General features: G+C 32.2%; 2 protein-coding genes across 2 annotated transcripts; both read right to left on the bottom strand.

The window, feature by feature from the left end:
• Positions 1–439: 439 nt before the first annotated feature.
• LOC131010811 (probable serine/threonine-protein kinase At1g01540) lies at positions 440–2898 on the bottom strand. Its single transcript, XM_057938474.1, has 7 exons — positions 2075–2898; positions 1890–1994; positions 1690–1812; positions 1449–1619; positions 1241–1370; positions 916–1125; positions 440–830 (listed from the first exon to the last, which is right to left on the bottom strand). Exons 1-7 carry the CDS (start codon positions 2593–2595, stop codon positions 693–695), a joined length of 1398 nt encoding a protein of 465 aa, XP_057794457.1. The 5' UTR covers positions 2596–2898; the 3' UTR covers positions 440–692.
• Positions 2899–8118: 5220 nt separating this feature from the next.
• On the bottom strand, positions 8119–10788 carry LOC131010812 (transcription factor SPATULA-like). Its single transcript, XM_057938475.1, has 6 exons — positions 10020–10788; positions 9565–9657; positions 9417–9482; positions 9260–9325; positions 8434–8733; positions 8119–8367 (listed from the first exon to the last, which is right to left on the bottom strand). The coding sequence occupies exons 1-6, from the start codon at positions 10257–10259 to the stop codon at positions 8281–8283; spliced, it is 852 nt and encodes a 283-aa protein (XP_057794458.1). The 5' UTR covers positions 10260–10788; the 3' UTR covers positions 8119–8280.
• Between the last annotated feature and the right edge of the window lie 5297 nt (positions 10789–16085).

Raw genomic sequence — 16085 nt, 5'->3', positions numbered from 1 at the left:
GTCCCCACATCCAAAAATTCATTATTAGGTGTCGTCAATTATGGGAAATGTTAGTATATAGCATAAATGTTTCTTTACCATCATCATGTCTTTGCATATTGCCCATTTTGAAGGGGTGCAATTTTTCTAAAAAAAAATATTCAAGTTTAGGATATTTCTAATTTATAAATTAGATTGATAATTGCTGAAATGTATATGAATGGAGTTTGTTTGAACTGAAATCGAGTTTTTTAACCAAAATATAATTGGTTCGGTTTGGTTTTCGATTGTTTCGAAAATTTGATCGCATATATTTATATGGTCGTTTTCAAGAAACTTCAACAAACTCTCACTTCAAAGATGAAACTCACTGCAAATGCTCATCTCTTTTGAGTAATGGAGAAATTCCAAGATACATTTTGCTTACAATAATTACATATGGGAAAATTGTCAAATAATCTTTTTCACATAAATTTGCTATGCATTACGACTATGAGGAAACAAGTCAAACATACAGCCTTCTCCCTCAGAAACCACAGAGGGCTAATCAAATTCAATCAAACATCACAAATGAATCATATTGAAGCACTATATATCTCAAAAACACTCTATATAACATGCAATGAGCAATGACCATTTCATGTCAAAAGCTGAGGCCAAAATCACAGTATTTACATAGAGAGGGTAGCAGTGTACCAGCAGTTGCCTCTCTGCTATTGCTCGTCGTCTCTTTCCTCCTTCCTCAACAGCGTCCTATCCGTCTGAACGCTGCTCTCGTATCCACTGCTGTCACCCGGCTCACACGAGCGCTTCTCCATTGATCTTCCATGATCCTTCCCACCTCTGCGATCCTGTGGTTTCGAACCATGATCACAATGAGCCAAAACAAGCATGTAAATATGTAATGCAGCAAGAAATGAGATTGATCTAACTTACATCACGAAAAGGGAAATCATCTGCTTCGAGCATGTGAACTACATGGCCCATCTTCGGCCTTTTCTGAGCGTTCGGGTCTACACATCTCAACGCCACCAAAAGGGTGCGCTTCAGTGCTCGCGAGGAAGGCTTATCGGGTAATTTTGGATCCAAAACACCCTCAGAGTTTCGATTGGAAACCATTGCTTTAAGCCAATCAACCAGGTTCACCTGATGAAATTTTTCCAAAATTAGCTGCTTTCACTATATATTCCTAAAAATAGCCTGAAACTGAGTAAAACACAATTTTGCAAAATATATCAAAGTTGAGGCGATAGATGTATACCTCCCCTGCAGGGCGGCTGTAGTCGACCGGGTTCCTCCCCGTGATGATCTCCATTATGAGGATGCCAAAGCTGTAGACGTCGCTCCTCTCGTTCAACATCCCAGTGCTGGCATATTCAGGGGCGACGTAGCTGGAGACAGAGACGAGCAAAACATGATGGCATTGCGAAATGAAACAAACAATGTGAGTGAGAGTGAGACTCACTCACCCGAACGTCCCCATGACTCGCGTGGTGATGTAGCTCTTCTCAGAGCCTATGAGCTTCGCAAGCCCAAAATCGGACACCTTGGCGTGCCACTGCCTATCCAGCAAGATGTTGCTCGATTTTATGTCGCGGTGGACTACCTTAGGCTCCAGACACTCGTGCAGATACGTCAAGCTGTTGGAAATTCAACAATCTTGAAGGAAATTGGAATGGAATATGTCAAGTGATTGATGAGTTTGGTTACCCTTTTGCAGTTCCAAGTATGATGTTCATTCGAATCTCCCATGTTAGAGGGCTGCACGGCCCTACATCTCCATGAAGCCATTGCTCTAAATTCCCATTGTTCACATACTCATAAACTAGCATCCTAGTACACAATCGAATGCTCAGAAATTCACCAAGCACCATTAATTCTGCAAGAATGGATGTGATATATATGTATACCTGTGAGTTCCTTCCGCACAATAACCAAGCAACCTCACTAAATTCTTGTGGCGCACGCGCCCAATTGCTTCCACTTCAACCTTAAACTCTCTCTCCGCTTGACCCCTTTAAACAATCACCATAAACAATGAATCACGAATTTCAAAGTAGTTAAATTCAATTTAATCTGAGGAAATGGGGGAAACCTGTTATTGAGCAAATTCTTGACAGCAACCTTATTATTACCCTCCAAAATTCCTTTGTAAACAATCCCATATCCGCCTTCACCAATCACATTCTCATCGGCAAATTCATTGGTGGCTTCCTCGAGCTCCCTGAGAGTGTACCAGTGGCCCCACCCCAGATGAGAAACCTCCGGGCCTCCGCCGTCTTTCTCGGCCTGGGGAATCCGGTGGGGGGGCTTCTCAATGTGGGGGGGCTCGGGATCCGGGTCGGAGCGGGGAGGGGGTTTGGGATCGGCGTCGTGGGTCCGGATTTCCTGGATTTCTCTGGAGACGATGGGGATGGCGGAGGAGGTCTTGTGGGGTAAGAGGTGGGAGGATTTCTTGTTTCTTCTGGAGGTGAACCAGAGGGAGATGAGGAAGAGGAGGATGACGATGGCGGCGCCCACGCAGATTCCGACCACCACCCAGAGGCGCAGGCCGAAGATGGTGGTCCGCTTAGAGAGCTTGTCGTTGAGGAAGGCGGGCTTGCCGCCGTCTGACATGTTTTCTAATCACACTCTTGCTCAAGTTTCAGACATTTGACTTTTGATGGTGGGAGATGATTGTGGGGAGTGGCAGAAGAAGACACTCGCGCCAGAGGAAGGCAAAGCTGTAATGATGGAACATCTACCAAAGGGGAAAGGGAAAGGGCCCATCCATTCCCTCAATACCAATTTTAACCACAATTGCCATTATATTATTGCTGGATTTCTGCTAATTACCATTACTTCTTCTACTTCATAAATAAACAAATCAAAATTATAAGTGTGTGTTAGTGGAGAGTAAGAGTCCAAATGGTATAATGGTAAGTAGCTAGTGAAAGATGTGGAGTTAGATTTTGCTAATTTTGCTTTCCGATTTGGTGTTTGACTTTGATGTTTATGCAGTGTAAAGTCCAATTGGACTATTGGAGTGTACGTACAGATACTGTTTTATCACCCCAAAAAAAAAATACGAATCGAGAATTTACAGGTCAAGATGCCTCATACTATAAAATAGAAGAATATAAACTCGATGTTTAATTATAAAGAGAATAGTTTCTTCAAAAAAAAGTTAAAGAGAATAGTTCAAATAAATCTAGATACTCCCTCCATCCCACTTCAATAGGCACATTTTCCTTTTTGGGACGTTTCATTCCAATAGATTCGTTTTCTATTTTAAGTAAAAAAAAAGTGTATTTAATTGGTGTGGATCACACCATTTTACTACTAAAAAGTAAGTTTCTTAATTTTCGTGCCAAAAAAATGAGTCTATTAGAGTGGGACGGAGGGAGTATAATATAAATTATTTTTAATTTTTAGATTGTAAAGGTATGTAGTGAATTACTCTCAATTTTTATTTTGAGTAAAATTTTGGAATAGCCAAAATGGATCATAAAACACAAATTATGGCCACTCATTGAAAAAACATAAATTTTGGCCATTTTTATAGCTTTGGGACGTTTTTGCCCTTAATTGGGCGGACTGGGTAGGATCAGGAGCGCGGGTCGCGTGCCGGGTAGGATCAGGCACGCTGGTCGGGTTAGGCACTTATGGCACTAAATAGTGCCATAAGTGCCAACGAAATTTTTTTTTTACTCCCCCTACCCTGTCTACCCCCTAGACCCCCGACCCCACCCACCCACCCCCAAGCCAAAAACAACAATTTTTTTACTCGCCCTAGATAAAAATAAATCAAATTTTACTTTTGTTATTTTATTTTATGGCACTAATAGTGCCATAAGTGCCAACGAAAATCCAAAATAAAATAAAGTAAAATGGTCTTTTTAGCACTTATGACACTATTAGTGTCATAAGTGCCAAACATGCAGAACAAATATAGAAACAACAACATCATCTAAACCCTAAATGGATAATCTAAACCCTAAATGGAATATCTAAACCCTAGGGGAAGTGTTTAAAAAGTTCCTTTTGGCTTGGGGGTGGGTGGGGTCGGAGGTCTGGGGGGTAGACAGGGCAGGGGGAGTAAAAAAAAAATTCATTGGCACTTATGGCACTAATAGTGTCATAAGTGCCTAACCCGACCCGCGTGTCTGATCCTACCCGGCACGCGACCCGCGCTCCTGACCCTACCCAGTCCGCCCAATTAGGGGTATATTAGGCATATTGCCTAATTAATGGCCATAATTTATGTTTTTTCAATTAGTGGCCAAATATTGTGTTTGCATGTTCAATGTGGCCATTTGACACCATTATTTCTTTTATTTTTATGGTTCAGGCTCACCCATAAGGTATTATGTATTTATAATCTTGTGCAAATATACTTTACCGTAGTATTTTGATTCATACTAGTATAATAGGTCCACCAGATCTTTTAGATGTCTAACACAAAAAATTCTTTTATTTATTTACGTATGATACTAAAATATAAATTAACGGATGAGCCTGAATACTAATATTCAGCCTGAATTACTCTCAATATATATATATATAGGAATCGGTTCAATTGATATTTCTAAATATTTTGAGATTTTGAGATAAGTGATCATATAAGTACATTTTGATGAACTTGTCGATTAATTTTTATGGACGCGCATTGGTCTGGGGTTCAATCCCTGCAAATGGCCTATTTTTTTAATAAATTAAATAGATTAATATATTCATCAGTTATATTGGTTACGTTCAAAGAATTTATTAATATGTTCATTTATCTCAAAATCTCAAAATATTTAACATCTCAATAGAAGCTAACCCTATATATATATATATATATATATATATATATATATATATATATATATATATATATATATATATCTATAGGGTGCGGTTATAGTGAGAACCATAATTATCGTGAGAACATAAGAACCATTAAAATTAATGCATCTGCTATATAAATTAATGCATTCATTGTTAAATTTAATGCATCCGAAAAAAATAAATTTTTTGCTTCCTTCAGGATTCAAACCCAGGATCTGCATTCATCCAACAAGATGATGCATCCACCGTAGATCTTGATGATCGAATGGCTGAAAATGGTTCTCCGGTCTTCATTTATTTATGGTTCTTTCTTGAACCTCTCCCTATATATATGTATGTATATTCAGCCTGAATTAAGCGTATGTATTAATATTATGTTAACTTTTTTTTTTGGAATATAACAACTTATTCACTTTTAGAGCATCACTAAGATAAAATAATTATTGTAAAAACTTAAAATTTGTGTTATGAACTTTTATGAAGTATTATCCGATATTTAAGAAACGCTAGAAAACAACAACCGAACATATATGCTAATGAGGCCTAATTTAAGTGATAAAATTGAGGCACTTAAAGACTTTTCTTTGTGAGAGATTTTGGGTTCAATCTCGCCTACGTATGCTTTATTCATAGATATTTAAGGGACGTTTACTTTAAAAAATTAATCTTGATTGATAAAAATAGTAAAATTAATATCTTGTTTATTTTGATGAATTAAAATTTTAGGATATCTCAAGGCCCTTGATTATTTTCATCATTCAAGCTAATTTGCTTGATTTTTATACCATTGAAATAATGTGATTAAAGAAATCCTACTTTTAAAAATAAAAATATTTAATCATGCATCTTATCAATAATGTAAATAAACACCCCCTTCCAGCATTAAACTCATTCTACATTTTTAATATACACCCTCTATATTTCTTTAGTTAATCCTGACTAATTCCACGATCCAATAACTAGGGACAAATACTAAAATTGGAAATTGAAAATTTCAATATGATAAGTAATTAAGTTTGAGGGACGGATGGATAGAGAAAAATACTATATAAATCCATCTCTATAATAAAATAGTTCTACCGATTGTGAGTGAATTGTATTTTATTTGGATGTTGACTTGTATTGTATTTAATTATTTGAATATTTGATTTAATTTATAATAAAATAATTATTATTTGATTAATTTTAAAATATATATGTATATCTAAAAAAAATTAAAAAATTGTACTGCTTTTAGAAAAAGCTTAACCAAGCCAAAATTAATAAGTTTAATTAAATTATGGGGTGAAAGATTCTCTTCTTTTTGTATGCTGACCTAATTATTGGATTTGTTTGTACAGATATGGAGTGGTAATGATGATTGCTTATGATGGTTGGTTGGTGCGATTTCATTTTATTTTATTTAATTTTGGTTAATTTAGATAGGGATAAGATACATATGTGCATTATTTAATTAAAAGTTGGCAATTGGAAGATTTATATGCGGATACTATAGTCTATAGTGACTAGTGCAGTGGAATAGGACAAAACTTGTGTGATCTAGGGTGGTTGTATAGCTCAATATGCTTTGTTCACTAGTCCAAATTATCATCAAAATAATTTCTTTATTTACAGCTATTTATTGTACTTTTCTTTTATTCTTTTATCATTTTCTTTTTGCCACTGGAAGGATTATTATTTCGTTATGGAAATGTTTGAAACGAGTTTAAGTAGATATAGTATAAAATATAAGTTATTTTTAATTTTTTTTGATCGTGAAGAGTTGAGACAGATTCATTACAAATGATGAAATTATTTTTTTTTACAAATAACAAAAAAAATTATTTTTCTCTCATTAATCATTTTCCATATTACATGCATAATGTTTCATCAAAATGTATTTTATACCATAAATTTAGCTGATATGTAATGTAACTCAACCCTATGTAAATAGACGAAAATTTTATTCAGACCTTCGCAGACCTCGACTAATTTTATTATTAATGGTTAGAAATTAACTATAGTTTAATGATCTATTGTTAGGTTTATCAATTAACAGTTATAATGTATTAATTTATAATTAAAATTTAATAAATTTATAGTTGTTTTTTTATTAAATTCTAATAGAGTTAATTATGCGGCCCATATAAAAAATAAGTTTATATACATTACAAGAAAAATAAATTAACTTTATTGGATGCGCGCGGGTCTGACCCGAATCTGATCCTACCTAAATTTGACTATTTTTGTATTTATGAATTTTCACTTTTATTTGTCAACATTATCACTTTTATTAAAGACAATTATCAATTTTGCAATTTTTACTTTCACTTTTATTTGAAATATTATCACTTTTATGAAAAATTAAATGTCACTTTCATTCATAATGATTGTTATTTTTATTTGAAATACCGTTATTTTTGTTCAAAATAATTATCACTTTTATAAAATAGTAGATTATAAATCAAGGTTCTGAGCTAGATTCAAGTCAGTATGGGCCATGTATGGGCCACTTGACCCACACACAAGTTTTGCAAATTACTTAAGGGACGTTTAGTTTGATGGATGAGATATATATAAGATTGATAAGATTAATATGATTGAATGACGGTTAAATAATTAACTCAATATTGAGATGATAAATAATCATTTAATTAGATAATTAGAGTACGGGCCGAATAATTTATCAGAGAGGCCTAATAATATAAATCAAATACTTGATTAAATTAAATTATTTTAACCAATTATGTCTTATCACTCAAATCAAATATTTTCTTAGGCATTTTGAATACGATGGATGATATTAACAAATAACAATCCTAAAATTGGCTAGCACAAAGATATAACAAGTTCACATTTATAATTCCTTTACACCTAATCCAATTATGTTCAATTGTTTATCCTCCAATGATCCAAATCTCAGTCATCAATTATGGTTTTCGGAATCTTTTATATATACATTTCTTTTGGGAGACATCGAAAATAATTCATTAATCTCTTTGGGTGTAACTTTGGCTCTATTGGTATTTTGGCAAAAGAATCTTTTCGGACCAATTTTTAGCGTACATTTTCCGGCAAAATAATACACATATCTCTATCTCGTAATATATTTCTTTAACAATTTATATAATGAGAAAATAAAATGATAGATTAAATCCAATAAACAACATTTCTCACACACTAAATTACTAATATTATACATTTACATGGGACCACAATTGGCATATTTGGCTCCTAAAACATCACCTTGAGCTCTTGCAACATCACATCATCCAATGTTTTCTAAAGCAATCTAGACATCAAACATTAACCAAAAACATCAATTATGAGTGAAAAGAGAAGTTTAAATAATAAGAAGAAAAGCAAGTGTGTTCATAGTATTAATCAAGGTCTGTATTTCCAATATTCAATACTTCTAAACAATGATCATTTAACTTGACATCATTTCCACAACTAGAAACAACATCACCTCTCTCAAATTGGTATCCTTATTTTCTTTGTTTATAGCTACTATGAGGACACCCCCGGCGACGAATTGTTGCCCGAGCAGCTTATATCAAGCTGCAACCGAGACAACGTGTCATCCCTGCAAATGTCCTGCAGCGGAGGGTGAAAGTGTTAGTCATGGTGGTGGTGCTACGACCGGCTCACTCAAAGTAATACCTTTGTGGAGGCCATATGGTTGAGCAGTCCATAACGGTTCTGCAACGGTGGTGCAAAACTAGGGAGCATTGAAGCACTGGTAGTGTTTGGCATGAGCGTTGGCAGGGTTGAGGGGCCGTGGCTCGTGGGTGCAATAGAGCTTTGCATAAAGACGTCTTGGTCCCTAGAGAGCCCTCTATTTGCATGCAGCAGTGGATCACCTTCGTCTATGTCCAGACCGCCTGAGGGTGCTAGCATCGACTGCAGTGACCCCAGGGAGTATCCGGGATGTAAACTCAACCCGTTTCTCATTGTCAACATCTGCAAATTGAAAGAGTGTTTCACCAACAAAAATAGGGCAAATATACATTGATGCTTATGTGAATGATGCAAGTGAAATTAGGCATACAATACATAGTATTGAATGTTACTAAAAGGGTTGGTTTTTTCTGTGAGGAGGAAAGCTATCGATTGGCAAGTTTAGTGATCATGCTTAAGAACAAAAACTATGAAGAAAGTCGCGAATAAGAAGCTTAAAATTGCTGTACGAAACTCAATACGAAAAGAAATAGGCAGCAACGTGCAAATCATTTAGGTCGCTTCTCTATTGTCATCCTCGTAAGATAGGCACCAAAACTAACTAGACAAAAAAAAACTCAACAGCTGTTTGCAGGTTCTTACAAAAATAATACTAATGTATTCACAGAAAAGAACTTGCATAAACGAGTAGCATCAAGAATGTAATAGCATCAAGAATGTAGCGGCTCAACTGAAGTGAGAATAAACGAGTAGCGTGTGACTTTGAAATCGAGCAAGCAGGTGTTGAAGGAGAAAGAGAAATGATAACCTGAACTTGTAGTTGCAGCTGTTTCAGATATTCAATGGCTTCATCCAACATAGATGCCTTGTCAGTCTAGCATTAGGAAACACCAAAAAATCTTCAAATTTTAGATCAAGTTCATTCTAGCTAGATAAAGAGAATAAAAAATGTTGTGCTAAAACACCTTGTTAGAATTTGGAATCAGATTCTGAAGTGCTTTCAGTTTCTCATTGATCCGACTTCGCCTCCTCTGTCCAAAATAGCTAATGGTTTTAGACAAATTTGCAGTGAAAATTTTCACAAACTAAATGTAAACTCAGACCATCACAAACCTTTTCTGATAAATTGTGGACTTCAGCAGCTCTACTTCTCTTTGAAGAACGCGGTGGGACTGGATTCACCGGTACATCACAAGCATCACCTCCCTATCATTCATCAATTTCCAAAACCAAACCAAAAAAATGAGGAATGGAATTTCATATGATTGATCAATTTCCATACACACACACACAAATGAGGAATGAAATTCCAAATTCAAAGAGATCATTGATTAAAGGTCACAGCCAAAGTTGAAATTGCAATCACAGCTCTCAAATAAGATTTAGGCGCAAGGTTATAACTACAAGTAAGCTTAATAAGCTACCAAAAAAATGGGAAGTTTATTTACTAAATGCAAGTGGGAAAGTTATTAATCAACAAGAAAATTCAATTTCCCTCTCAAAAAAAAAAATCAATTTAATTTATCATAGTTTGGAAAAAAGTGAGACAGAATTTGTTGTACTTGTACCTCACAAGTGGAAGCCAGATTCTTGCCTCTCACCCCACCAGATTCTCTGGCGAAGAAGCAGCTGGGATCGGAGAAACTGATGCTGGTGGAGGACTCCGCCACCGCCCCTCCTCCGCCGAACAAGCCTCCGGCGGCCGCAGCGCTGTCGCTGGTGGCGGCAGAAGATGACGAGTTTTGCAGAAGAATTTGAAGGAAAGACGACATGTCTTCAGATTCATTGCTTCCGTAAAGATCCGACATTTTTTACACAACTAAATTCATCAAAAGAAAAAAAAAGATCTTGAAAGAAAATTAATAAGAAAAATCAAGATTCAAACTTTCCCTTCCCAATTTCCTTTTATAATTCAACTTCGAAAAGCCGCAAACACACACAAACTCCTCTCTCTCTCTCTCTCTCTGATTTGAAAGATCTTGCAAATGAGAAACGAACAAGCTTGCTAAACTAATTTCCTTCTACACCCATTTTTCCATTGACGAAAACAAAGGGACAGATTTTCAGAATTTTGAAGCGATTCAGAGGCACAATGGTTCTGATGGAAATAAGCAGACATTGAAGTCAAAAAACCAAAGGAGTTTCGCTTATTATTGGTTTATTTTGCTGCATCGTAGAAACCCATTTCAAGATTGCAGCTTTTTCATATTCCCATCAAGAAAATATTGCTGAAATCGATATTTTTAAATTTCTAAACTCGGAAAAGAGAGCGGTTTCCTGTACTTTTCCTCTTCTGGAAAATGGTTTATGGTTATAGAGTTTGTAGACAAGGTTTGTTATATAGCTTATAATCTCTCATCATCCCGCCTTAATTCTGCTAATCTTTTGTTTATTTACACAGACGGGTCTCAACTTTCCACTATTTTCCAAAGGATTCTTCAGTTTTCTTGGAATTATTATCAATTTACTTTGGTTAAAGAACAAACTTCTTCTTTTTTCTTTTTTTTTAATCCCTGAACAATAAAATATAATAAAAAAGATAATAGCACAAAAAAAATCAATAAAATAAAATGGTTTGCAGTTTCAATTGAAGTAACAAGATTTAGGCGTTTGTAATTTACATAAATTTGTCAAATTATTATAGATAATTACACATTGAAAATCATACAGTTTTTTTCCAAAAACAAAAAAAAAATCATATTCCCTTTCGTCCAACTAAAAGTGATCTGTATTTCATTTTGGGTCGTCCCACTATAAGTTATAAGTATGTTTTTATAAATGGAAAAATTTAACCCTTAAAAAAGTGTGGATCCTATCACTTTTAACAAATTTATACTTTCTACTTAATTCTTGCGGCGAAAAGTTTTGAACCACTTATAATGGAACGGAGAAAGTACTTTTTTTTCTTCTTCGTCTTTTAAAGAGGAAAAAATACATAGTTATTTTCATAAAAGAATCAACAATGATTCTGAACCTAATTATTCTTTATTTTCATAAAAGAATCAACAATGATTCTGAACCTAATTATTCTTCATCTTTTAAAGAGGAAAGAAAGACATAATTATTTTTTCTAACGAAATTTTAATTATTTTCTTAGGTTTAAGACCAGAACACTTAAGATGGTATTTGATTGAGCTTATAAGTTCTTTAAAACATCTTAAAAGTTGTTTAAGAGCTTATTTTATCAAACATAAACTCCTTAAGACTGTTTGATAAAACAAGCTTTTAAATAACTTATAAGCTGTAAAAATAAGTTCTAAGAACTTATAAGTTCCTCTATCTCAACTTATCTTTATATTATATCATGATTATTTTATAAATATTAGTATTTGATTATAGTTTGTTATTTCATCATATATCATTTCAAGTTTATTTTTCTCCTTAACAATTTTTTTCCTTTAATTTATAAATTTTATTATTCAAACAATTTGACAATTTATAAATTTTTAACAAATCTTATGTATTATATAAGCTTTCATATTTTCTTATAAGGAGTTTAAAAGCTTTTTAAAATAAGCTTTAGCAAAACATCTTGAAACTTACGAATTGTTCTCGAACACAACATCTATCATTATTGATTTTTTATTTTTCGTTTTTGACATATTTATCCTCTTGGTTTCAACTTAAAAAATTATTATATTTGAAATTATCACATATTCACAAATATGATCAATACTCAATAATACATCTTAAAATATTTAATATTCTCAACAAAACATTTCTCTCTCTCCCTATATGTATAGGGGGAGAGAAAGATTTTGTTGTAAATATTAAATGTGTTAAGAATTAAAAATATGTATAAACACTCGTGAACAAGTCGATAATTTTGATGAATAAATCAATAGTTTTTATGAATAAATATTTTGATCAGGGTTTGAATTTTAGAGGGGACGAGATTTTCACCATATTAAATTGATACGTTTGTTCATTAGTTTTATTGGTTCAGTCGTATTATTTGTTAATTTATTTATTATTTATATGAAAAATAAAATTTTTAATACAACCACACTCTATATATATTTATATATATATATATATATATATATATATATATATATTAAGCGACTAAATTTGAGTTTTTCAAAAATTACAATTATTTGGTATTGTCATATAACTGTGATAATTTTGTTCTCCTTTTGACCAAACGGTCCAAATATAGTTTCACTTAAAGCCAAAAAAATAAGGAAAAATATAATAAATAAATGAAGCAGTTGGAACAAATATTTATTACTGAAAATATTAAAATAATAAGTGTGAGAAATTATAGAAATAATTCCGATTGGATACCTTATCCAACTGGATTCCACCTTACCCTAAAAACAGAGCTTGAGATTAGATTATACATTTTTCAAAGGCACCATTCCCTATGTGACTCATTCCAAGTTGCGTGTGGGAAATTTGGAACCACCTTCCCCACCCGCATCTACTATTCAATTTATCACCTTCCCTTTTACACATTTTTTATTTTCACACATGCTCCTTTTATCTCCTTTTTTATTTTTCTATAAAAAACTATACTATCACTAACAAAGATGAAATGTAGAATAAACATGTAGTGACAAAATAGAAAGAAATAATATACTACGATGAATGACAAATAAAAAATATGTATTTTGAATATAGGTGAAAAAGTGAAAATATATTTAAAGGGTAAAACTTTTACCCAAAAAATAAAGAGATAAGTGGGACACTCAAAATAGAAACTCTTATTCAAAATAGAAACTTTTCACACATGAGACTCTTTCTATTTTGAGTGTCCCACTTATCTCTTTATTTTTATAGTGGGACGTACGTAGGGAGTATTATATTAGGACTAATGATAATTGTGCACTTATTCAAAAGGGTGATTTTCTTTTCGATTAATCAAAATCTTAGGGTTTTGAGTCTCGTAGCCGGATAGACACTTTAAGAATTTTTACACATACATAACATGATGAATTTGATTGATCTTGAAAGAAGGAACAATGTCATTCTATTAGGTAAATTTTTCATGGCATTTTCGTTATTTTACGGGTGTGTTTGCTTTTTATACCTCTAAATAGAGAAATAATATAATTAATATAAATCTATCATTTAAAATAGAGTCCACATCTTGAAAAAAGTGTTATCTGAAAACTTATATCATCCTATCCGAATATTTTATTACGTTAAAACAAACGAGTCATAAAATAGTAAATGAAACGTATATTTTTCTTATACTTCAAAGCAAACACACCCCACATGTCAATTCAAACTACCCTCCGACACGATCTTTTGATTTTTGAACAATTAGAAAATATGAGTCGAGACATTTTTGTGACATGATAGTGTACCCTAATTATACACTTTTATGTAGGTGAAATGCGTTTTTAGTCCCTAAAAGGGTGTACATATCATGTACAACTCATCTATTTGGCCATCGACCAAAGTTATTATTAGTGGAAGCTTAACTTATATCTAAGCTCAACTTTTGTTTTGTGTGTTTAAAATGCCTATTAGTAGGTGGAATATGCTTGATATTGCAAAAAAAGAATAATGAGATATTTATGAATTGGGTCAAACTAAACAGCTTGTACCTTAAAAAATAATTATTGCAATTTAGTATCCTTCATTTAAGTGGCCTCCCCTATAATTTTAGTCGCTAGGCATAGCAAATTGGGTCAAACATCACAGGACCGATGAGGATTGTGATTAGCCACCTCAATGCTAAGGTAATCGAAAAAACGGACCACTTTTTTATCATTTATTTATAGTTATACATTGATAGACGTATTGTCAAATGAGAAATTACTGGCCATTTTTTTAAAAATCTAAACAAAATTATCAGATTATAATTGAAGTATACTCACTATTTCAGTACTTGTACAAAGATTTCTTGGCCTGCAATGGAGGAGAAAAACAATTAAATTTGTCATCAGATTAGAAAGTAGAAAGATTAATTGAATTTCTTGAGTAGCCTATAATTTAGTTAATGATCAAATTATCCCTATTTTTAACGATTTTATCAACTATTGAAATTTATCAATTCTATCTCTATGCATGGCGGTGTGTTGGATTCGATTTGATGATATTATGCTGGACTGCTGGAGGAGGCCGGGTTGGAATGGCCTTACTACAAACTCCCAGTGCCTTGAGATCTCGAATCCCTATTCTTTTTAGCATTCTACTGCTTTCTTCTATTTTTTCTCATTATTGTAATTGACAAAAACTATCAATCAATTTTTTCTAATGAGGTCCCGCAAGCATCTCCTTTCTCTTCAAGGTTGATAGGTTTTTCTTTTTTTTTTAAAAAGGTTACTATTGATGAAAAAATAATTTACTATTATTTTTAGCTATCACCACTTACTTTTTTTTAGCTTGCATTAATTTTATCACCCCTACTTAATAGTGAGATTTTATCTCTAAAAATCGATGACGTGTCCTAACATGAAATATAATTTTTAAGTTTTGGGGGTAGAAAATTAATACAAATAATAATAAAAAAAAGGTTGACATATAGTATCTTTATATATATAAAAAGCAAAGTAAATATAATTTAATTCAATTGCAAGGATATAATTGGAATTTAAAAAAAATTAAAAATCCATGCCAATTAAAACTACTACCGAAAATTTTCAATTCAAAAAAGAACAAAAAAAACTGCCACGTTTTAGGACAACAAAAATTTTAAGAATCCATGCCAACCTTTTTTAAGAGAAAAAACTGCCACGTTTAATTGTAATATTGTCATGAATTTATTTCAAATTTGTAATTTCTTCCATTTTTTCTTATTTTAATGATAAAGCATATTTTTCTCATTTTCATTAAAGTATATTTTGGATAAGATATGTAATATATATCTTGAACGAAAGGTCATGAAATTACTTTTAATTTTATACATATAATATGTAATAATAAATTTAAAATGAGCAAGTTGTGTGATAATTTAAAATTTTAACATATTAAAAATTTATATTTTAAAAAGTGATATTTTCCTTAAAATGAGGAACTATATTTCAACTTTTTAAATTTTCTTTTTCTTAATTCTAATATTTTAAATTTTCAAATTTTATATTTATATTAAAAATAAATTATTAATATTATTTTATGTAATTATAAAAAATAAGGCTAAAATTATAAATTATAATTATATTACTCAACCAATAGATAAATAGCAGTTAACCCACGAATTGTGTTTTTTGAGCATTTATTTTCTAAACATTACATGTACACATCTTTTTTTTGGCACAACATGTACACATCTTTTAAAATAATACTAATTTGTTCCTTTTTCCCTCATTTTCTGTACAACTGTACAAAACATGTTTTCCTTTTTTTCATATAATTTTGTCCTAAATAAACATGCAATATGCATCTTTAATAAGAGAGAATAAAAATACCATTAATTCAATATATGATGCATCAAAAATAGATTTAAAATGAAAAGCTTATGTTAATTTAAAGATTATAATTAAATAAATATATATTTTGCAGTTTTTTTGAATCGGAAAGTAGTTGTTAGTCTGATTTATATCATTAGCAACTTATTATATAAGTGATACTACATCTATATATTTTCAAAGTGATACTATATCTATATATAAACAAATATTATATTTTTACATAAATTACATTGATTATATTAAAATATTAGATCAATTTGCAAATAATAATTT

Source organism: Salvia miltiorrhiza, chromosome 2, assembly GCF_028751815.1.
Source record: "Salvia miltiorrhiza cultivar Shanhuang (shh) chromosome 2, IMPLAD_Smil_shh, whole genome shotgun sequence".
NCBI lineage: Eukaryota > Viridiplantae > Streptophyta > Magnoliopsida > Lamiales > Lamiaceae > Salvia > Salvia miltiorrhiza.
Note: the sequence above shows the minus strand (reverse complement) of the source record. Positions and strands in the feature narration are given on the sequence as shown.